Source organism: Anomaloglossus baeobatrachus, chromosome 5, assembly GCF_048569485.1.
Source record: "Anomaloglossus baeobatrachus isolate aAnoBae1 chromosome 5, aAnoBae1.hap1, whole genome shotgun sequence".
Taxonomy (NCBI): Eukaryota; Metazoa; Chordata; class Amphibia; order Anura; family Aromobatidae; genus Anomaloglossus; species Anomaloglossus baeobatrachus.
This window is the reverse complement of record NC_134357.1, coordinates 487,372,464-487,397,212: the sequence shown is the minus strand read 5'-3', so window position 1 is coordinate 487,397,212 and position 24,749 is coordinate 487,372,464. Positions and strand designations below refer to the sequence as shown.

General features: G+C 46.2%; 1 protein-coding gene across 1 annotated transcript; it reads right to left on the bottom strand.

Annotated features, from left to right (window-relative positions):
• Positions 1–518: 518 nt before the first annotated feature.
• On the bottom strand, positions 519–8,203 carry RPL38 (ribosomal protein L38). Its single transcript, XM_075347901.1, is given in 6 exon segments — positions 519–587; positions 2,876–2,938; positions 2,941–2,997; positions 6,244–6,304; positions 7,936–7,960; positions 8,133–8,203. Coding segments are annotated over 5 exon segments (210 nt in total). The 5' UTR covers positions 7,939–7,960; positions 8,133–8,203; the 3' UTR covers positions 519–561.
• Positions 8,204–24,749: the final 16,546 nt, after the last annotated feature.

Here is a 24,749-nt window from a genome sequence, read left to right as displayed (position 1 = left end):
TAAGGGCATTCAGAGCCTAAAAGCTGCTCGGGCCAAGTGGTCACTGTGATCCACGGCTTCCATCGGTATCCATCTAATCTAGGAGTAATCTCCCATAATAGACATACACGGATTTAAGACTCCTTCTCCCATGACGAACTTAGGCATATGGACCTTCGTAAGGCTGTTGTGGCTGGCTGGGGTGGTCACCACCATAGACATTCAATATAGCAAGTGGTCACATGCAGTGCTGCCACATCCATACTCCATAGATGGCAAATTGTGGCCATATACTCCTCAAAAGGAACCTATAGCCAAGGTAAAGCGCTCTTATACCCACAGCATCCAGTCCACATTCACTGCTAAATATCGCTGGACTCCGATGGGCCTCACATATGTGAACCTGTATTTATGTGGGTATGTTCTATTTTTAGCAGAATACATAAAAAGACCCTCCTGTACCGTCCCTTTAAATCCAGTCACATCACATGATGTGTGCCCGCTGCTGCGCCCCTCACCCATAACCACAGGACGACAGATTCTTTTTACATTTTTTATTGTACAAGAGGCCAGAAAACGAATTTACTTCAGTTCTTTCACGGACAGACCTGCAAAAGAATAAAGAGAAGACATTAAGATGTAAGACAGGCAATGTATAAGATCGAAGACACTACATCTGACGTAGCAGAGCCAGGGGTCACATCTCCGCACAGTGAATACCAGCAAATGCCGGTGACCATGGAGGGACACACACTACGCTCATAAACGTGACCCCTCACTGTGCCTGAGGACGCTGGACACAAGGACCAATGACATTCAGAGATGCTCTTTTTCTGCTACATGTTGTATTAGAAGGCTATGTGCGCATGTTAAGTATTTAGCTGCAGAAGTCTCTGCATCTCCTGCCAGTAAAAAAAACAAAAAAAACAAAACACCTTTTTCTTTGCATGCGATTTTCAGTTAAACTCAATATTGTGAACATTCTGCGGGAAGGATCCCTGCGCATACAGCAAAAGTAACTATATTCCCCCATTTAGCAGACAGAGGGTCCTTTTGGAGCTGGTAACCATTACATATGTAGTGGAAACTTGGTTTATGAGAACAATCCGTTCTGGGAGTGTGCTTGTAAACCAAGTTACTCGACTAGCAAAGCAAAATTTCCCATGGGAAATAATGCAAGCTCAGACAATTCGTTCAGTGTCCCATCTTGGTTCCATATTGTGCCAACAAATACACACCACAGCCGATGCCGGAGCTTCCGCGGCCAGAGTGCTGACGTCAAAGGCAGGAGCCGCTTGCCTCTGACTGGTTGCCTTTGAGAAGCAGATGTGTATTGGGTAACCATCACGACGTTGGAGGAACTTTCACTGTCAGCCGCTTCTCAAAGGCAGAGCGCTGACCAATCAGAGGCAAGCGGCTGGCAGCGGAAGCTCCAGCATCAGTCGCGATGGTTACCCGATACACATCCTGTACCGGTGAACTAGAAGAACCAGGAGGCTGGCGAGGAAACGTAAGGTAAGGCGAGCATAATGTGTGTGTGTGTCGCTCATCCAGTGGTTGTGAGGCCGAATCTTAGCTATTTGGAGAGTAGGGAGAAGAGAGATTTGCTAGTACTCGAGTCATGCCATCGTGGGCCTGAAAACAGCAGATTCGGCTTCACTGTATCAGAATGAGCAGCCAGCTCAAGAGCCACGTTAAACACGACGAGCCCAGGCCCACAGTTTTGGACTAATTGCAGCACAACTGGCTTAGCTAAGGGAATACAGTGGAACCTTGGATTAAAAGTAACTTGGTTTAAGAGCAATGCTTTCCAATAAGAGCAAATCCTCACCATGTACACTTCCGGTTCTGTCCTTTCACCGCGCTCTGACCCGTTCTGGAGGCAAGTTTCTGTACTATGTACTGTATACCAGTGTACAGTATATGCTATATAGCAAGTCTATATTTGCATTTGTGGATATAGTATTATACTGCACCTCCCGCAGATCAACAATTCTATTGTAAGCTAATGTGCAGTTTTGTTTTAGGTTTTTACTGTACAGTATCTTGTATTGGTGTACTGTAATAATTTTATATGAATACAGTACATTATTTTGTATTACTGTAATAGGTTTGTATAAATACAGGTTGTGGAACAAATTGTCTGTGTTTCAATTATTTCCTATGGGAAACTTCACCGATAAAAGTAACTTGGTTTGAGAGCACACTCCCAGAACCAATTATGCTCGTAATCCAAGGTTCCACCTTAATTGGAAACGCTACTAGGACATTGCTGGTGATACATTATGGGGGTAAATACTAGAGACGGTGCAAATATACAGCTCGCAGTCCAGCAGCCAGGTCAGTAATCTATAGCTGTCGAGTCCTGAGAATCTCCCCCTTACATCCGCTGCTCTCCTTTTGATTAGCCGGCCTGGCATGAGGTCACGTGTAAATCATGTCGCTCCGGCTAATAAAAAGAAGCGCAGAGGATGCCGTCAGGCGGGAGCCCCGGACCTCAGGCGGGAGCCCCGGACCTCAGGCGGGAGCCCCGGACCTCAGGCGGGAGCCCCGGACCGGACACATTTCTGACCTGACTGCTGGGCCGGAGTCTGCAAATCAATTTGGATCAACTCTAGTAAATACAGAAAACAGGTTCCCTTTAAAATTTATGAAGAGCACATTTGTCTCTGGCCCAGATAATAAAACAAAAAGGCATCACAAATGACCTGAAAGCTTTGGAAATAAACAGCCCCTGTATAGTAATCTTTAGATCTGCGAGGGGGCATGCCTGTTCTAACAGAACATAGGTATTTTTCTGGGGCACATTTGTACAAAACTGAAATCTGGTGCAAAGAAGCATGCGCACACCATAGAGATACCCAGCCCCATTACAAGGCGCCCCATGCCCACTCACCAGGAGGAAGGGACTGTTTCAGTTTCTCTGCCTTCTCTTTGTCTGTGATGACCAATGTGTACAGTATTTGCTGCAGCGAACCTTGAACTTCACATTGTCCTTGTTTTTCTTAATCTTGACAGCTGTACAGAAGACACAAGACTAAGTATTTATACATTGATACGGGCAGTGTTGCCATAGGGGCGCCTTAGCTGTAGGCATCAGACCCATGATATGTACACAATATATCAGTTATACAGCCACGTGCAACCTCTTATGAATAGCTCATCTGTGCTAACACCGTTCCTCCGATGTCAGTATTATGTCCCCAGTGGTCACCTAACATTGTTATAGTGTGTGATTGCTGCAGACAATCACTGCCAACCGATACAGCCTTCACCACTCCATCAACTCACATTTCCCTAAGCTACAGCTTAAAGGGAACCTGTCAGCAGAAATTTCCCCTAAAACCTAACAGATTCCCCCTCTGCAGCTCCTGGGCTGCATTCTAGAAAGGTCCCTGTTATTGTGCCCCCTTTCTGACCAAAAAAAAAAGTTTATAAAGAGGTACCTTTTTGGCTTCGGATTCTATAAATCTGACACGGGGGCGGGCAGCCTGATGGCCGTTATTCTGCCCCCTGGTCCTGTATGCCGCCCCCATCGCTGATTTCCATACTTTTGGACGCCGCCCACTGCTCCAGCCATCCCCACGCATGCCCAGTGCCAGTCTCACGGGACTGATCACTTGGACTGCTGGTGACGTGTGCGCAGGCAAGTGATTATGGGCGGGACTGTGACTGTTATCAGCAAGTACCCGCCCATAATCTCGTGAGCGCGCAAACCTCACCAGCGGTCACACTGAGCTCAGTGTAGATGCTAGACTGTATGGGCTGCTTCCAGGGATGACGTCCCTTTGTCACGTGATAGTATTTTGAACACGCCCCTATCACGTGACAAAGGGACGTCATCCCTGGAAGCAGCCCATACAGTCTAGCATCTACACTGAGCACAGTGTGACGCTGGAGAGGTTTGCGCGCTCACGAGATTATGGGCGGGTACTTGCTGATAACAGTCACAGTCCCGCCCATAATCACTTGCCTGCGCACACGTCACCAGCAGTCACAGTGCTCAGTCCCGTGAGACTGGCACTGGGCATGCGCGGGGATGGCTGGAGCAGTGGGCAGCGTCCAAAAGTATGGAAATCAGCGATGGGGGCGGCATACAGGACCAGGGGGCAGAATAACGGCCATCAGGCTGCCCGCCCCCGTGTCAGATTTATAGAATCCGAAGCCAAAAAGGTACCTCTTTATAAACTCTTTTTTTTGGTCAGAAAGGGGGCACAATAATAACAGGGACCTTTCTAGAATGCAGCCCAGGAGCTGCAGAGGGGGAATCTGTTAGGTTTAGGGGAAATTTCTGCTGACAGGTTCCCTTTAAAGGGGTATTTCCATCTGATGACATATTGCTAGATGTGCCATCACTTAAAGGGGTTTTTCCAGGCTAGGGAAAGTTCCGGCAAGTATTGTAGCACGTCAGATACTGACTGTGTTCTTTGAGAGAATCTAGTCGGCATGTGATGGGATGAGGTCACGTAATGACTGCTTGACCCGGCAAGAAGACAAAACCAATCAGTGTGTGTATCACATGCCATTAGGATTCTGCATTCTATAGAGTCTGCAGAAATTAGCCCTGGCCTGGAAGAAGGCAGACCCCAAAACCCCCTCCAATCCTGAGAATTAGAGTCTGCTTCAGTTTTTCCTCAATGGAGGGGTGCTCCTAGCCCCAAAGCAAGTTCATTCAAGTGCTGCACTTCGACCTCTTTATTCTTAGGAACTTTAAAGGGTCCCAAGAATCAAACTTAAGTTTGATTACACACAACACATGTTAGCGGTTTGCCATCCCTATAAAAGGGAACCTGTCACCTGGTTTTTCCCTGAAGAGCTGCGGTGACCACCAGTGAGCCCTTATATACAGCATTCTAGAATATTGTATATAAGAGCCCAGGCTGCTCTGTAGAACGTAAAACATAGCTTTATAATACTCACCTAGGGGGAGGTCCGGTCCGATGGGTGTCGCTGCTCTCGCTAGGGGGAGGTCCGGTCCGATGGGTGTCGCTGCTCTTGCTAGGGGGGGAGGTCCAGTCCGATGGGTGTCGCTGCTCTCGCTAGGGGGTGCCCGGTCCGATGGGTGTCGCTGCTCTCGCTAGGGGGTGGTCCGGTCCGATAGGTGTCGCTGCTCTCGCTAGGGGGGGGGGGGGGGTCCGGTCCGATGGGTGTCGCTGCTCTCGCTAGGGGGAGGTCCGGTCCGATGGGTGTCACTGCTCTCAGTCTGGCACCTTCTCCATCTTGTGTGATCACTTCTCCTGCCAGGCCCGTGTGGATGACACGTCCTATGTCATCCACATAGAAAACTTCATGCGCACTTTAGTCTGCCCAGCAGCGGGCAGAGCAAAGTACTGTATTGCGCAGGCGTGAGGAAAGGTCAAAGACCTCCAGCGCATGTGCACTACAGTACTTTCAACTCCCCTTGGCAAGAGATAAAAGTATGCATGAGGAGGAGCGCAAGAGGCCTCTATGTGGGGATGATGTAGGACGCATCATGTACACAGGGCTCCGCAGAAAGACGGCAACTGCACAAGATAGAAGAGGCGCTGAACAGAGAGCAGCGACACCCATCGGATTGGCCCGCCCCATGAGTATTATAAAGGTGTTTATGTTCTATAGAGCAGCCTGGGCTCTTATATACAGTATTCTAGAATGCTGTATAAAAGGGCTGACTGGTGGTGGCCACAGCTCATAAGGGAAAAACCTGGTGACAGGTTCCCTTTAAAAGGGGTTGCTCATTCAGTACAATTTAGACTACACAACATAAAAGGTTAGTCCAACATTGAATTTTTTTTCCTCCTAGGCAAGGATCTTGTCAAAAATCAACAAATTGGACGCACACTCTTCTTCCATCACCCCGTGACACTTTGGACTGATGATGCCAGTGACTTTTACAAGTCTGAAGAGCGCATCAGACAAACATCCAAACAATACACTCTTCTAATCAGCTGACTGCTGCAGCCAATCACAGGCTTTAGTAGCCCTGCAACATCCGGCTTCAGTTTTCAGAGGTAGCTATGACTATGGAGAAACCTGCACTGGATTCATGAGGGTAACTGAAGGTGAGCGTGCCTATGTTATTTTGAAAAGATCCATGCCTAGGAAAAAAAATAAAATCTTTAACGACATTTGAGAAACACTATTGGCCCATTCTCAAGAAACGTTATCCGTTATCCAAGGCGGGGGACTCCTTTAAATAAAGCTGGTGGCTGTAACCGTCGAATGACACTAGGATCTCGCTGTCCGGGACCAAGTCAAATCCCCACGTCGCCCGCCATCACTTACACTTTGCATCCTTTCTCCTGGCTGTCAGCAGGAAATCTTTGATCTCTTCAATTTTGCGAGGCTGAAACACAAAAGATACAAGTCAGATATACCGGCACTATCTTAGGTTACGACATGGCCACCCAGACCCACTACAGCCCCAGCATCCCAACTACTACCAGCCAAGCAAGAGGTTATGCTGGGAGCTGTGGTGCAGCTAACGCAAAACTGTCTGAATGGTAGAGTCCCATTTCTAACTACCACACTAGTAACCATGACATGCTGAGGGGCTTGTAGTGAAAGCAATACCATTACCCAACCTGCCAATAGACTACAAAGCCCAGCATGAGTTAGGCTATGTGCGCACGTTGCGTATTTGCATGCAGGTACGCTGCGATCTGCACCGCAGCGTAACTGCATGCGTCCTGTGTCCCCAGCATAATTATGAAGATTATGCAGGAGCCGTGCGCACGTGGCGTCTTAGAGCGCAGCGCTTCGGCTGATGCCCGAAGCGTGCGTTCTAAGAAGTGACATGTCACTTATTTCGTGCACTCTGCATGCAGCCCCTGCTCTATGGGAGGGGCTGCACTCAGAGCGCATGGAATTTGCTTTTTTTTTCACTACGGGCTCTTTCTGCAGAGATTTGAAGCGCACATGTGCTGTTCAAATCGCTGCAGAAATTTCTGCAGGGACAGAACGCTACCTGCGCACAGAGCCTTACGCCCCATGCCCTGGTTCAGCGTAAAGCCTCTAATGCGCATGATATCCGCGGCAGACGTCACATTAAGGGTATGTGCGCACGTTGCTTTTTACCTGCTTTTTTGTTGCTTTTTCTTCTGCGCTGTTTAATGCCAAAATGGATGTGTTCTTCTATTCAAGCAAAGTCTATGGGAATTTGGGTTTCTTGTTCACACTATGTTGTTCAAAATGCTGCCTTTTTGTGGCAGAACTTTGGTCAAAAACTCAGCTTTGCAGTGCAAAACCCAAATGGCAAAAACAATTGACATGTTGCTTCTTTGAAAAGCTGAGTTTTTGACCAAAGTTCTGCCACAAAAAGGCAGCATTTTGAACAACATAGTGTGAACAAGAAACCCAAATTCCCATAGACTTTGCTTGAATAGAAGAACACATCCATTTTGGCATTAAACAGCGCAGAAGAAAAAGCAGCAAAAAAGCAGGTAAAAAGCAGGTAAAAAGCAACGTGCGCACATACCCTAACAGCGCTGCAGGCAGTGCGGCTGCGCTTACCGATTGCAGACGGGACAACAGTGCTGTAGATAATTACAGACATGAACAGCAGCAGAGAATTGGCATTGGACCAGGGGAGAGGGAGTACAACACGGTTGCTGGAAGACAAAGTGTTTTCCAAAGCCAGAAAACCCCTTTAAATACCATTTATTGCACTGAGACTTGTAGTCCACTGTATGTCACATAATGGGCTGATCTGAACACGTCCTGCATATCACTACAGAATATATGATAAATATACATACATTCTGCCCATAGCAGTAACAGTGGCTATATGTACTACAATTCCCAGCATGCACATCACGCAAGAAGAGATTAGATGATCGGAAGAGACAGAAAAATAACCACAGTGCTGCCCGTAACACCGGGAATCTGATAGAAGGCACTGCACACCGCCAACTACTACCACCCCCATCATCAGCACGTTGGCCTCCCCTCCACATTAGTAATGATGGCTGCACTCACCATGCCGCAGCTGTAATCCAGGGACCTGGGGGAGACACAAACGGAAGACGTGAGCACATCACATGACCCCACCAGCCAGAAAAATACCCCCCGAACCACCCACCCGAGACTGCGGGGACCCCCCGGGCACCACCACAATCAGCCTATCAACACCGGACACCGAGGATGGAGAAGGATTCTCAGCAGCCTTTACTCACCGTGATGTCTCCGGGAACCAGAAAGGAAAGGAACGTCACTTCCGGATTACGAGACTTAAAGTGAAAACGGCGGCCGGAAAGGCTCAAACTACTGGAGGAAACGCGAATCTACCCGGAAGTGTATGAGCGACCTGAGTCACGTGGTCTGTAACAAGTACATTTGTCAATAAAGTTGTTACAAAAATAACAGTATTATTATTACTGTGTTATTTTTAGTAGTAGTACGACGAATAACTAATACTAATAATACATAGTACTAAGTAAATAAATAAATAAATCTCCTTTTATCTGTAACCATAACCATTGAGGTATGGTTACAGATGAGTGAGCACTACCATGCTCGGATGGTCAGTACTCGTAACTAATAGTGAGGAGTGAGGTCTACCATGCTCGAGTGGGGGGTGCTTGGTACTCACAACGAGCTGTCGGACATTCGGACTCATGAACTGAGTATAATGAGAGTCTGGAGGATTTTTCTGGAAGATTTTCCTGAAGAGTTTTCTATTGACTTCCCATTATACTCGATACTCGAATCAAGCCCGTCCATGCACCCGAGCATGGTAGTGCTCACTCATCACTAATTGTTACGAGTATCGAGCACCCGAACACGGGAGTGCTCGCTCTTCATTATTCGTTTCGAGTACTGAGCACCAAAGCATGGTAGTGCTTGATCATCACTAATTGTTACCAGTACCGAGCCGCTGAGCATGGTAATGCTCGCTCATCACCAATCATTCCGAGTACTGAGCAACCGAACATGGTAGTGCTCAATCATCACTAATCATTATGAGTACCGAGCATGCTAGTGCTCACTCATCAGTAATCGTTACAAGCACTGAGCACCCAAACATGGTAGTGCTCGCTCTTCACTAGTCAGGGCCGGCGTCAGCACGCGGCATACCCGGGCAAATGCCGGGGCCCTGGAGAGCTGGGGGGGCCCACTCGGCCTCGTCAGTTCTGCTGCCCCCGGGCAGAGTTCCGGGGACAGCAGTCCTTGGCAGTGGAAACTGTGGCTGCCAGCCCTTTAAGGCCCGCAGACCACAGCGTTCACTGTGTTCTCCTGCATTGAGCATCATCTGTGGGCGGAGCTACCGCCCGGTGTCCTGCTCGGTCGCACAGATGGAGTCACAGTGCCAGCCAGCGACCCCCAGCACATCGCTTCCCTCCAGCGCTGTGTGGGCCCCATCTGCACCGTGACCTGATCAGTATGTGGGACATCACTCCCTCCCCGCCTCTCCCTGTCCCCCCCGTGCGTGTGTGGGCAAGTTTTGACCACGCCCCTAGCCACACCCCTAGCCACACCCATTTGGCAGTAAGGGTCATTCAGCAGATGCCGTGGACTGTTCATTCATATTCATAGCAGTCAGAATTTTTTTATATTTCTATGTGTCACTATATGACATGTTGCTTATTTGTGCTTATCAATCTGTGTTCACACGTTGCATAAATTCTGTTTCTTTTTGTTTCTGTCTGCACCAAACTACACAATAACAATCTTCTCTGTTTTTTCCATTTTTGCTGCATTTTTTCTGCCTTTTCTCCTTTATTTAATGCGTTTTTGGTTCAGATGTGAATCTGCGTATTTAAGTGTTTTTATTGTACAGAGAAGCTTTTTCCTGCATTTTTTAAGCTCCACATAGAAACCTCCAGAGAAACCCCCCCCCCCCCCCCGAAAACCGCAGAATTCAGGAGTGTCTTTTCATGGAACCACATACACTTTACTTGGACAATTAAACACAGCAGAATAAATGTGCAAAGAAACAGCAGAAAAATATGCAGCATTTACACTACATGTGAATATGGACTAATTGTCCAAGCAAAGTGGATGAGACGTCCTGAAATCTCCGCTCCTGGTGCGTGGAAAGACGCCGCTGAACTGTGCGGATTTGGTGTTTCTTTCTGTATAAGCTTCAGGATTCACATCAGCAACAAACATGTATCAAATAAGGGGGACAATGTATAAAAAATACCGCAAACACGCAATAATCAGAGAACATTGTTATTGCACTCGTGGCGCGGACACCTGCAGAAAAAATGCAGCATTTACGCTATGTGTGAACACGGCCTCAGTGATCCATTTTTATTACATTTTTTATGGGTTTTAATAAAGAAAAATAATAAATTGCGCCTTTTTTTTCCCGCCATTTACCGATCCCCATAAATAATCTGATCGCTGTGTTGTTCAGGTCATTACGATTACAGGGACACCAAATATGTCCATGTTATTTGCTGATTTGTGATGTTTATTATTTTATAAAAAAGTGCAATAAAATTACATTATTCTATTTTTTTTTTATTATTTTTAGTAACTTTATTAGAAGAAAAAAAATCCTCTTTTCCTTTCCCTCTAGAATACAGGACATAGAGACACTGCTCTGTACAATGGAGCTGTGTCCTGTGTAATCTGCTGTGTAAGAGGCTGCATTGTAGGTTCATTTATGTGAAATCCTCCCTCTGACATCATCAATCCTAGTGGCTCAACAGCTAGAGCAGCTAGGAAAGCTAGGAGGTTGCTGGACACAAGTTTTGAACGTTGCTGGTTTGAATCCAAGGTGGTGAAGATAAAAAAAAAATAAAAAAATTGTATTTGTATTTTTTTCCTCATTTCTTTATAGTAGTTTTATGGGAACAAATGAATCTGACTCTTTCACTACCATTGAGATACAGTATTTATCTATCTATCTATCTATCTATCTATCTATCTATCTATCTATCTCTATCCCTCTATCTATCTATCTATCTATCTATTTCTATCCCTCTATCTATCTATCTATCTATCTATCTATCTATGATTCTATCTCTCTATCTATGATTCTATCTATCTATGATTCTATCTCTATCTATCTATTATCTGTCGTGTATCTATATATCCCTCTATCATCCATCCCTCTATCATCCATCCATCCCACTATCATCCATCCCTCCCTCTATCTCTCCATTCATCCCTCTATCCCTCCATTCATCCCTCCATTCATCCACCCATCCCTCCCTCTATCCCTCCATTCATCCCTCCCTCTATCCCTCCATTCATCCCTCCCTCTATCCCTCCATTCATCCCTCCCTCTATCCCTCCATTCATCCCTCTATCATCCATCCATCCCTCCCTCTATCCCTCCTTTCATCCCTCTATCCCTCCATTCATCCCTCCTTCTATCCCTCCATTCATCCCTCCATTCATCCATCCATCCCTCCCTCTATCCCTCCATTCATCCCTCTATCATCCATCCATCCCTCTATCATCCATCCATCCCTCCCTCTATCCCTCTATTCATCCCTCTATCATCCATCCATCCCTCTATCCCTCCATTCATCCCTCCATTCATCCCTCTATCATCCATCCATCCCTGCCTCTATCCCTCCATTCATCCCTCCCTCTATCCCTCCATTCATCCCTCTATCATCCATCCATCCCTCCCTCTATCGCTCCATTCATCCCTCTATCATCCATCCATCCCTCTATCCCTCCATTCATCCCTCTATCATCCATCCATCCCTGCCTCTATCCCTCCATTCATCCCTGCCTCTATCCCTCCATTCATCCCTCCCTCTATCCCTCCATTCATCCCTCTATCATCCATCCATCCCTCCCTCTATCCCTCCATTCATCCCTCTATCATCCATCCATCCATCCCTCTATCACTCCATTCATCCCTCTATCATCCATGCATCCATCCCTCCCTCTATCCCTCCATTCATCCCTCCATTCATCCCTCTATCATCCATCCATCCCTCTATCCCTCCTTTCATCCCTCTATCCCTCCATTCATCCCTCCTTCTATCCCTCCATTCATCCCTCTATCATCCATCCATCCCTCTATCCCTCCATTCATCCCTCTATCATCCATCCCTCCCTCTATCCCTCCATTCATCCCTCCATTCATCCCTCTATCATCCATTCATCCATCCCTCTATCCCTCCATTCATCCCTCTATCATCCATGCATCCATCCCTCCCTCTATCCCTCCCTCCATTCATCTCTCTATCATCCATCCATCCATCCCTCCCTCTATCCCTCCTTTCATCCCTCTATCCCTCCATTCATCCCTCCTTCTATCCCTCTATTCATCCCTCTATCATCCATCCATCCCTCCCTCTATCCCTCCTTTCATCCCTCTATCATCCATCCATCCCTCCATTCATCCCTCTATCATCCATCCCTCCATCCCTCCCTCCATTCATCGATCCCTCCATCCATCTTTGCAGCTGAATAACCTGCTTCTGGTGTCTCACCTGCAGTATAGAGGTCAAGATAACAAAATCTTCCTATTGCTTTCAATAGAGGCAGTAGCTCAGTGGTAAAGCTACTGCCTTTGAAACAATGAACTCACAGTTCCACGAGTTCGAGTCCCGGCCGCCCCGAAAATCCAGAGCCGATGATAATTTAATTTAATTTATTCACTTCACTGAGGGGAGGAGCCGGGACATCAGCTGTGAGCCGCGGGAGTGCGGGACAGCCCTGATAAATCGTGCAAGTCCCGCAGAATCCGAGACGGTTGGGAGGTATGACTTCCATTATACTCGATACTCGAATCAAGCCCGTCCATGCACCCAGGCATGGTAGTGCTCACTCATCACTAATCGTTACAAGTACTAAACACCCGAGCATGGTAGTGCTCACTCATCACTATTCGTTACGAGTACTAAGCACCGAACACGGGAGTGCTAGCTCTTCACTATTCGTTACAAGTACTGAGCACCAAAGCATGGTAGAGCTCACTCATCACTAATTGTTACGAGTATCGAGCACCCGAACACGGGAGTGCTCGCTCTTCATTATTCGTTTCGAGTACTGAGCACCAAAGCATGGTAGTGCTTGATCATCACTAATTGTTACCAGTACCGAGCCGCTGAGCATGGTAATGCTCGCTCATCACCAATCATTCCGAGTACTGAGCAACCGAACATGGTAGTGCTCAATCATCACTAATCATTATGAGTACCGAGCATGCTAGTGCTCACTCATCAGTAATCGTTACAAGCACTGAGCACCCAAACATGGTAGTGCTCGCTCTTCACTAGTCAGGGCCGGCGTCAGCACGCGGCATACCCGGGCAAATGCCGGGGCCCTGGAGAGCTGGGGGGGCCCACTCGGCCTCGTCAGTTCTGCTGCCCCCGGGCAGAGTTCCGGGGACAGCAGTCCTTGGCAGTGGAAACTGTGGCTGCCAGCCCTTTAAGGCCCGCAGACCACAGCGTTCACTGTGTTCTCCTGCATTGAGCATCATCTGTGGGCGGAGCTACCGCTCGGTGTCCTGCTCGGTCGCACAGATGGAGTCACAGTGCCAGCCAGCGACCCCCAGCACATCGCTTCCCTCCAGCGCTGTGTGGGCCCCATCTGTACCGTGACCTGATCAGTATGTGGGACATCACTCCCTCCCCGCCTCTCCCTGTCCCCCCCGTGCGTGTGTGGGCCCCGCAGAGCAAGGTGTGTGTTTGTATGTATGTATGCATGCAGCAGAGCAGTATGCGTGTCTGTATGTATGTATATATGCAGCAGAGCAGTATGCGTGTCTGTATGTATGTCTGCAGCAGAGCAGTGTGTGTGTGTCTGTCTATATGTATGTCTGCAGCAGAGCAGTGTGTGTGTGTCTGTATGTATGTATGTAGCAGAGCAGTATGTGTGTGTCTGTCTATATGTATGTATGCAGCATAGCAGTGTGTCTCTGTATGTATGCATGTATGATGTGTATCTATGTATGTCAGTGTATATGACTGTACAGATTTGTCTGTTTATATGTATTTTTGTGAGTTTGTCTTTAAATATGTATATGTGCGTGTATGTATCTGTGTATGTGTGTGTGTCTGCGTGTTTATGGGGCCCACTGGGACTCTTCCGCCCGGGGCCCACAAAAACCTGGAGCCGGCCCTGTCACTAGTCATTAGACGTACTGAGCACCAAAGCATGGCAGTGCTCGTTCATCACTAATCGTTGCGAGTACTGAGCACCCGAACATGGTTGTGCTCGCTCATCACTAATCGTTGCGAGTACTGAGCACCCGAGCATTGTAGAGCTCACTTGTGACGCCCTGGCAGGGTCAGGTAGTCACAGATAGAGCCCCGCATAACACCGTTCCCTAACAGGTGACAGCAGCCAAACATATAAAACCCTAGTCACCTAGTTTTTTCTCTGTATATTTATTTTATGTTTCCTTCTACGTAGCGGATAAGTGCTTGTTGTTTTTTTCTGGATAGAGTTGTAGTTTTGAAAGACACCATTCACTTTACCATGCAATGTCCTGAATAACGAGAAAAAAATTCCAAATGCGGTGAAATAGTGACAAATCCGCTATTGTTTTGTTTTTCTACGGCATTTATTGTGCAGTAAAAAATAGCTGGCCATATGATTTTCCATGTTTTTTTTCTCTAACATCCAAAACTTTTTTTTTAATTTTTCCATTGATGTAGCTGATGAGGGCTCGCTTTTTGCCGGTCTAGCTTAGTATGTTTTATTCTTACGATTTTGGGTTGCATACATCATTTTGATTTTGCTTGTTATTATATTTTTTGAGAAAGGAGCGGCTATCCCCAAAAAAGGCAATTCTGGGGTATCAATCTTTTTTCTTTATGGGGTTAAGTATTAATAAGTTTTGATAGATTGGTCTTTTACAGATGTAACACTGTAGCGATGGCCAAGGTTGTGCACCATTCAATTACAGGACGCCAGACGAGGTGGCAGAAACAAGGGTACAGCTTTATTTACAGACAGGAGATAAGCATTTATGTAAGTGAACGGGTTAAGTAATATGATAAGTCAAATAAGTTTAACACACTGCAGATTCTAGCTGGAGCGCCCCAACTATATGTCTCGCTCAGGGCTATGGGGTACTCGGTCCCGGGCAGTGTATATATGGGGAATGTCACTTTGGTGGCCGTTGCCCGGTTCCGTGCCCTGGGCCCTTTTTGTAAAGGGAACATATTTACAGGGGATTAGAATAGTGTTCACACGTGACGCCACTTGCGGTGTTGCGGCTATGTGGATGGAGCCGCCGCTGCAAAATGTCCACTACTGGGGCTGGTGTTAATCGCAGCCTGGATGTTGGGCCCTCCACAAGCAGGGCCGGGTCCCAATGGGTAGGTGTAATGATGGGTGCCGGAAGAAGGTAGTCCACACAAGGGTTCAGTGCAACTGGGTTTTTACTCACTTTTGCTGGTAATAACTGGTCACCCGAGGCCGGCTGGTTTCACCTTCAGGTCCCCTTTGTCCCAGTGCCAGTGTAGTAATCTGGTACCTTCTTCCCCTGCACCTGTCTCTGGTTAGTGGGTCCCCGTGGCGTAGAGCAACTGGGGGTCCCCGTCCGGTGGTGTTTCTTTCCACTGCTGTCCGTATGACGGTAGCATGAACCCTGTGGGGTTGGAGTCTCTGGTCCTGTCCCCGGCTCTCTCTTTGCTACTGAGTCTCGTATTTTTAGAGTCAGCGAGGTCCTTGATGGTCCCCTCGCTGCACAGGTGTTAACAGGCCGTCTTGTAGCTTCTGCCTGTCCTAGGGTCCTGTACCCCGTCGGTTCGTAGTTCCGGGAGTACTCCACCGGCAACTACTCTCCTGGGTTCCAGGTTACTGTCAACCCGTTGACAGTGCGTCTCCTCATGTCCACCTTCACTCCTCAACTGACTACTGACTCTCTGTCCCTGTCTGCCCCTCGCACCTGGTCAACTAGTGGACTGGACTGGCTCTACCTCTAGGCGGCCATCCAATGGTCCGACCCTAGCCTTGTACCATTGTATGGGGGTTTGTTGGGGAAAACTGGGATTACCTGGAGTGTTTGTGTGTGACCGGCACTGATCTACCGGGGACCTAAGGGGTAGGCCCTGCGTCCTGGTGGGGATGCAGAACCTTGTAGCTCCCTGATGGCTTCAAGGGCGCTTCCTATACGTCACCCCAATATTACATAGATTAATTTAACAATACAACAAGGCAAGCACAAAATATTCACAACTGCACTTCAATAATAACCTAACTAACCTCCGCTACTTGGGCAGCGCAGCTAGCGCACTCTGGCTAGTGAGGCATACGCAACTTCCTATTAAATGCGCACAGTAGAGTTGAGGGGGAAAAAGTCCACTCCCGGGAGCCCGGTGCTGTGATGCTCGTTGGTGCCCACTTCTTGTCGGGCAGGGGGAACTCTTCTTCTTTCATGGACCCAGGGTCTACTGACTCCTCCAGATGACATCTCTGCTTCTATTCGGATTCGCCGACCTAGGAATGCCTCAGTCAAACATGCCAGCATACACCCATTACTAAAAAAAGCATTCCTCGGCCAAAACTGCGTTGCGAACTACAGACCTGTCTCTAATCTCCCCTTCATTTTCGAAACTTCTGGAATGCTTGGTCCACTCCTGTCTAATCCGCTGTCAGATAATTCTCTTCTTAAACCCTTTACAATCCGGTTTACGCTCCTTACACTCTACTGAAGCTGCTCTTAAGTCTCTAAGGATCTACTAACAGCTAAATCTAATGGTCACTACTCCCTAATGATTCTCCTGGATCTCTCTGCTGCATCTGACATTGTGGATCACCAGCTCCTCCTCACTATGCTCTGCTTTATCGGCCTCAAGAGCATCGCTCTTTCTTGGTTTTCCTCCTACCTCCCTGATTGCACCTTCTCTGTATCTTTTGCCAGGTTCTCTATGGGGTTCAGATCAGGTGAACAAGGGGGCCATGTCATTATTTTTTCATCTTTTAGACCTTTACTGGCCTGTCACGCTGTGGAGTAGTTGGATGCATGTGATGGAGCATTGTCCTGCATGAAAATCATGTTTTTCTTGAACGATACCGACTTCTTCCTGTACCACTGCTTGAAGAAGTTGTCTTCCAGAAACTGGCAGTAGGTCTGGGAGTTCAGCTTCACTCCATCCTCAACCCGAAAAAGTCCCACAAGTTCATCTTTGATGATACCAGCTCATACCAGCGCCCCACCTCCACCTTGCTGGCGTCTGAGTCGGAGTGGAGCTCTCTGCCCTTTACTGATCCAGCCTCTGGCCCATCCATCTGGCCCATCAAGAGTCACTCTCATTTCATCAGTCCATAAAACCTTTGACAAATCAGTCTTAAGATATTTCTTGGCCCAGTCTTGACATTTTATCTTATGTTTCTTGTTCAAAGGTGGTGGCTTTTCAGCCTTCCTTACCTTGGCCATGTCCCTGAGTATGGCACACCTTGTGCTTTTTGATACTCCAGTAATGTTGCAGCTCTGAAATATGGCCAAACTGGTGGCAAATGGCATCTTGGCAGCTTCACGCTTGATTTTCCTCAATTCACGGGCAGTTATTTTGAGCCTTTTTTGCCCAACACGCTTCTTGTGACCTTGTTGGCTAATTCCCATGAAACGCTTGATTGTTCGGTGATCACGCTTCAAAAGTTTGGCAATTTCAAGACTGCTGCATCCCTCTGCAAGACATCTCACAATTTTGGACTTTTCAGAGCCCGTCAAATCTCTCTTCTGACCCATTTTGCCAAAGGAAAGGAAGTTTCCTTATAAGTAAGCACCCCTTATATAGGGTGTTGATGTCATTACACCACACCCCTCCTCATTACAGAGATGCACATCACCTGCTTTACTTAATTGGTAGTTGGCTCTTAAGCCTATACAGCTTGGAGCAGGACAACATGTATAAAAAGTATCATGTGATCAAAATACTCATTTGCCTAATAATTCTGCACACGGTGTACAAAATACCAGCGATTGGTTGTCTGCTGTCTCCAACATCATGTCCTCTCTCTATTTAAAAGATTGATATATTATAATGCACCCTCATAGACCTCCATATAATACAGTGCACCCTTATAAACCTCTAAAAATTATTACACACCCCCACAGTCCTCCATATATTATAATGCACCTCAATGTCCTCCATATAGTATAATGCACCTTATAGTCCTCTATATAGTATAATGCACCTCCCATAGTCCTCCATATATTATAGTTCACTCCAATAGTCCTCCATATATTATAATGCCTACACTATAGTCCTGTATGGTGCTGTCAAAAAAGTTTACCGCAGTGCTCGGCAGTGTCATAAGAAATTAATAGAGTGGCAGTCGAGTATGCGCAATGCCGCTCTATTGTAACGGAGGTAAAAGTGCTTTGTTCTACTGATCTGTCCAGGTCTCAGTGCTCGGACCCTCACCGATCAAGTTATCAATTATATACAGTATATATTAAGTTATCACTTATCCTATACTTAGATGACCATTTTTTTTTCTAGAGAACACTTTTTAAAAGGGGTTGTCCAAGCTTGGGGCTCAAGTCTGCTGTCACTCTATCCTGCAGTGCGAACCAGCAGAAGTGGGCAGTCATGTGACTGCAAGTATGTGATTTACACAAAAAGACTGATGGCACTCACCGAACTGAAATGTGAACAGGTGCATAACTGAACATGACATAAAATACAAAAATAAGCGATTTGCATATTTCGGTCCTCACTAGATGTGTCCGGCCTTATTCAATTCACTTGTATTGAGCAAGAAGGTGCACGTCTAGTTGGCACGTGACCGCATATGTGCAAATCACATACTTGCGGTCATGCACCCAGTACCAGCACTGGTATTGGAGAATTCTTACAGTGCGCACAGAGAATCCTGACAGTGCACACACTGCGCTGTGAGGATTTACAAGTCTGCAGCCACAAAGAGTAACTGCAGATTTTAACCCCAAACCTTGACAACCCCTTTAATAACCACTCATGTATCCTTTGGGTTTGTTTAACCAGCAGGTGGGAGTGTGGTTCTCCGCTACAGGTTATGTTGGCTCAAAAGAAACAAAAGTGATATTTTCTAATATTATCTTCTTCGAGAATGTTCTGACCAGATTAATCAGAATCAATCAAGTGTAAACAGTCACCATTCGTAACGTGTGTCTCCACCGTTTGCGTTCAGTGGTATCCGCAGTTTTGTTCTTCGTAGGCACCAGAAAAGTAAAGTTGGTGAAATGATCTGTCATAACTAATCCAGAGTTGAATCCATCGGACGTTTCTTCCGTAGATGAATAATCAATCATAGGTAATTCTAAAGGACAGGGATTTCTATGGGCAGTACGGGGGCACTTTCTTCTCAGATTTTACCTAGACCACATAAATATTATGGCGTGTACATAAATCAGGATTGATGTGAAATTGAAATTGCCTGCGTTCCGATCCATGCGGTTTTGACATACAACAGGGACATTGCTTAGCCAAAGGGCATTCAATGAAATTCAATGGATTTTTCAATCCCTCTCTAAAATGCAAAGATCTGTCCTGAGTACTAGTCAGCTACCTTACCACAAGGACATGGAAATAATGCTGTCAGACACCCCCTAGGTCTTTGTGCCAAAAGTTAGACTCTAAATGGTTAATTGATGAACCCCACAGAGTCAATTTGTGTTTAGGTTGGTATCAGACCTAGAGTTGGGCAACCTGTCTTGTTGATGGCATGAAGGAGAGCTGGCTACAGCTCCCTAAGAAAGGAAAGACTCCTGCCTATTGGGGCGCTGTGGTTGTCACTTTTATTGATGGCACTGTTGCTGTCTCTGTGGCTGTCATTGTTATGAGGGCACTGACTGTGGCTGTAACTTCCTAGCACTCACATCAGAGGTATGTTGCCGCAAAACCAAATCCGTCACAAATGCGTTTCAGTTCCATTAATTTCCAATGGAAAGATGCGGTCACATGCGTTTGGGTATGACGCACGCAACCGCATTTGACCGCATCTTGCCGCGATTCCATTGGAAATTAATGGAACTGAAACGCATTTGTGATGGATCCGGTTTTGCGGCAAAATACCGCTGATGGGGCTGTGTAGCTGGCACATTAATGTGGATGATGTGGCTTAAATAGTTGCTGGCCGCAATGGCATATATCTCAACCATCCCGGATCCAGTGGATGGCACGGTTAAGAGATATCCCGCTGTCCTGGGAGGTCAGGGTTATCTCCTAACTTCAACTCTGTATCCTCGGAACTGGTAGTCTGCAGCATGGCAATACGACCATGTATCCTAGACATGCGGGGTAACTGCATGTGTGTTACTGAAGACACAGCTGTAATTTTTCAGTTCCTGAACACTGAAGAGACAGCTTGAAGGCAGAAATGAATGCTGAGGTGACGGCCTGAGGGCAGAAAGAGTGTCGAGGAAACAGCCTAAAAGCAGAGAAGATCACTGCGAAGACAGCCTGAGGACAGAGAGGAACCTTGAGAAGACATCCTGTGGGCAGCAAGGAACCTTGAGAAGACATCCTGTGGGCAGCAAGGAGTCCTGTGCAGATAGCTTGATGGTAGAGAGTAGCGCTGAGAAGATGACCTTAGGACAGAGAAGAACCTTTATGGAAATAGCCTGAAAGCAGAGAGGAACATTGAGAAGACAGGATTAGAGTAGAGAGGATCACTGAGGAGATAGCCTGAGGTCAGAGAGGAGCTCAGAGTAGATGGTTTGAGCGTTGACTTATAAGGACAGGATTTTAGGTGTGGAATATGATGGGAATCTTAACAGAGAGTTGACGAACCTGACTATGATCTGTTGAGACTGTCTGACTCCCCTGCTGTGGATCTAATGATGATTTATCCCCAGCTGCTTTATGTTGCTCTATTCCAATCATGCAAGTCCATGATGTATATACAATAGTACCAGTCTCTTCAATGTGATGTTCTGTATATGTAGCATTCTTGGTGTCATCTATAAGATTTATATACAGCAGTCTCAGTGTCTCCTATGTAATGTATATACAGCAGTCTCATTGTCTCCTATCTAAACAACAGTTTAGGTGTCTCCTATGTGATGTACAGTATATACAGCAGGCTTGGTATCTCTTATATGATTTATATACAGCAGTCTCAGTGTCTCCTATTTGGTGCATATACAGGTTTTTATGAAGTCAGCATTTAGTATCTAATATTTTCAGATAATCATAGCAAAGTTTTCTGTATGTAAATCTCTTGGGTGACACTGTGCCAATAAGTGCTTTATTTAGATTTGGTTTAAAAATCTGCTGGATCGATTTGGAGAAAACGTTCTTTTAGTTCACATAAATGAGGTGGACAAGGCCACACTTATGTCACATGTATAAGGACAGGCTCAGGATTAGCGTTCTCATTTCCATCTGAGACCATGCACATTTAAACGTTTTTGTTTTTTTTCTTTGGTCGTTTAAGTGTTAATCCCTTCCCTTGTGGAGCAGCAGATTTGCTCAGCAGTCCACTTCTGGGCTGTATTTAATCCCTCTGCTTCCTGGAGAGGTTGCTGGTTATTCTGTTCGATTAGGAGCTAAACAGGGAGCAGAGAGGACGTGTTCTTACTGCTTCTGCTGTGATTGTTTTTTGGTGATTGTTGTAAGTTGTTTATTCTACCTCCTTTTCTTTGTACCCTTTCCCGTTCACCTTTTGGTTACTCCCTGGTGCAGGTTTTAGGTGTGTTTGAGTGTTTGTTTACCCCCTATCAGTTGTTCTGTGTTGGTGGGGTTTTAGGGGTCTCTGTCCTGGTCAGTTCCCTGGGTGATGGGGACATAGTCTTCAGGGTCAAGACAGGAGACAGTGCCATGTAGGAGGCTCGACCCTGACTACCTTTAAGTCTACCATCAAGATAAGGGACAGCACAGGGACCCCAGTCTTAGGGTCAGTCGAGGAGCCCCTATACCATCTTTGTCTCCCCATTACAACTATATAAAGCACCATTCCTCCAAAATTTTACCCATAGCTCCATTACCTTTTTTGATTGGCAGCCCTGATTTAGTTGTGAAAACTGTGGGAGGAAGACTGTGGCACCATCAATGGCTACTGTTAAAGTAAGGTCCTCTCTGATGTTATAGCTGAAGGACTCCCTATAAAGGACTTAGTGTCAATGGGTGGCAGGGGATAACAGTGGACTAGGGCTCCTAAACTGGTCCTCAGGCTAGGGAGGCCCTAGCTGTCCCTGAACCCAGAGATACATCTGATGGTGATGATGTCTGGGCCACCTTTCTACCCCTTCTCCTGACCAGTCCTGATCTAGTAACCCCTCTCTCCATACCCCAGGGAGGGGGGGCCGGTACAGGAGTCTGTAAACACTAACAGTGATAGATAAACAGGGGAAACCAAAACTCTATCACATAGCACGCTCACACAGAGTAATCAGACAACTAACGATAAGGAGGAAAACTATAGCAGGGAGGATATAACCAGATGATAGGAGGAATTCCACAGCACACCAGCAACACGCAGTAACTGAAAAACAACAGCACATGGACCAGTTTAGCAGAAAGCTATAGATGGCACAGGAAGACAAATTTCTCCATCTTAAAAAGGTGGGAAGTAGAAGTACCTGTGATAGGTCTCCGGCAATATGTGATCCAAAAGATAACCAGCAGGCTAGCAGAAATTAAATCCTGCTAGTCCGATCACTAATGAGCACACAGCTGATTGACGCCTGAGCCTGCCTGTACAACTCAGAAGCACTAGAGAAAGTATAGTGAGGAGAGTCAACGTCTGTGGTCTGAACAGCATCTAATGATGCCATTAAACTCGACGAGTTTAGAGCAAAACACTGTGTGACACTTAGACGCTTTAAATAAGTTTTGAATAGAATTGCATCTATTGCTAAAAATATTTTCTCAACTGTTTGCTTCAGCTACCTGCATGTGATTGATTCATTGCAGTGCTGGCTGCTTAGTCCTTTCAGAGTGAGATCCATTGGCTCAGTCTGTAGCCTTTCGTTCTACTAGCCTAAAGGCCACTTTACACATAGAGATAAATCTGCGGCAGATCTGTGGTTGCAGTGAAATTGTGGACAATCAGTGCCAGGTTTGTGGCTGTGTACAAATGGAACAATATGTCCATGATTTCACTGCAACCACAGATCTGCCAAAGATTTATCTCTGTGTGTGACGGGGCCTTTAGCTATTCAAGATGAAATCTTTACATCCAAAAATATAAACCTAAATCAAACAGTTGTTGGATTAGAAGGCAGTTCAGGAGAGCTGACAGAGGAGCTACTGGCTAAACTCTCAGACAGCTTTTCTGACGTATTTCACTCTAAATTGGACTGAGCAGCTTGCAATGTATGAGAACACATGCAGGCTGCAGAAGACATGAGTTTAGAAATTTAAAATGACAAAAATAATTTTTGCTTATCTCATAATAGATGCAACTCAATTAAAATTTGATACGTAGGTGTTTGTAACCTCTGTAACAAATGTTCTATATTACTAATCTTACAAGTACACTAGGAGTACATCAGATTGGCTGCACATTATGTACATCATAAGGGGTTAGGAAAAGGTTAATAGAGGTAATTGTATTCGCTGATTGTTGACAACAATTCTATTATCCCAGTGACTACCTTAAAAGTTATCATACCTTGATAGACCTTGAGCATTTTCTATAGTTATTTATTGGACGCATAGCAGATTGTAATCTATAGCAACTCCGAATCAGCCAGGATCAGCCGTGCCTGCAGTGTCCTTGAATGATTAGTTAGAACTGAAGTATGTACCAAAATATCTTCCTACATAATCTTAAAGGCATTACATACGATTAAAAAAAAAGGGCCACGCCTGTCGAATGATGTGTCCGGCATCGCAACTCTGTTCCATTGTGTTTAAGGGGACTTAGCGTCAATACTAGAAACAACTTGGGAACAATTGTATTGCTGTTTTATATCCTTTATATCCTCTATTTCTGAAAAAATAGGCACATTTTTATACTCCAGTACAGCCCCATAAAATGTCAATGCAAGTCTATTAGAGCCAGAACAATGCTCTCATAGACTTGTATTGATTTGTGACCTCCAGTGCGCTCCATGAAACACTGGAGCTGCTGGCAATTGACAAATCACAGGAGACCGATCAGAGCTACACTAGAAACAGATGAAGACTCTGGAGGGTGAGTATGAGACAGGGGGACGGTGACTTATAATTAATGCACCACTCCAGCGCTAAAATAAAAAAATGCTGAAGTGGTGCATTAAGATATGTTATCGCAGGGTAAGGCAGGGTTTCACACATACATGTAACACGTAAAGCTCTCCCATCGGAAGACCCGACCGTTGGGTCTCCTGACTTGAGTTTTGATGGAAGAACGATACATCTTTCACTGGTACCGTGTTTTTCCAAAAATAAGACACTGTCTTATATTTTTTTGCCTCCCAAAAAAGCGCTAGGGCTTATTTTTGGAGGTGGTCTTATTCTTGGAGAAACACGGTTGGGGGGTAAGTTTACCCCCAAAAAAGCAGACCCCCCCACTTCCCAGGAGACTCATACTCACCAGACCAGGACGTCTGCGTGGCTCTCAGGTCCTCCTGTGATCTCCGGTGGTTGCTGCACGCCGTTCTCCCCTTCTGCTGGCTGACACGCTGACACACACAGCCGATCGCAGACACACACACAGCAAATAATAATAATAATAAAGTTTATTTACATAGCGCCAACATATTCCACAGCACTTTACAATCCGGTGGGGGTTGTATAGACAAAAACAAAACAAAATAGTACATAATTCAACAGCTACAGTAGGAATGAGAGCCCTGCTCGCAAGCTTACAATCTATGGGGAAGCAAATCACAGACACAGCCGATCGCAGACACACACAGCTGATCGCAGACACACACAGCTGATCACAGACACACACAGCAAATCACGCACACAGCCTATCGCAGACACACATAGCAGATCGCAGACACA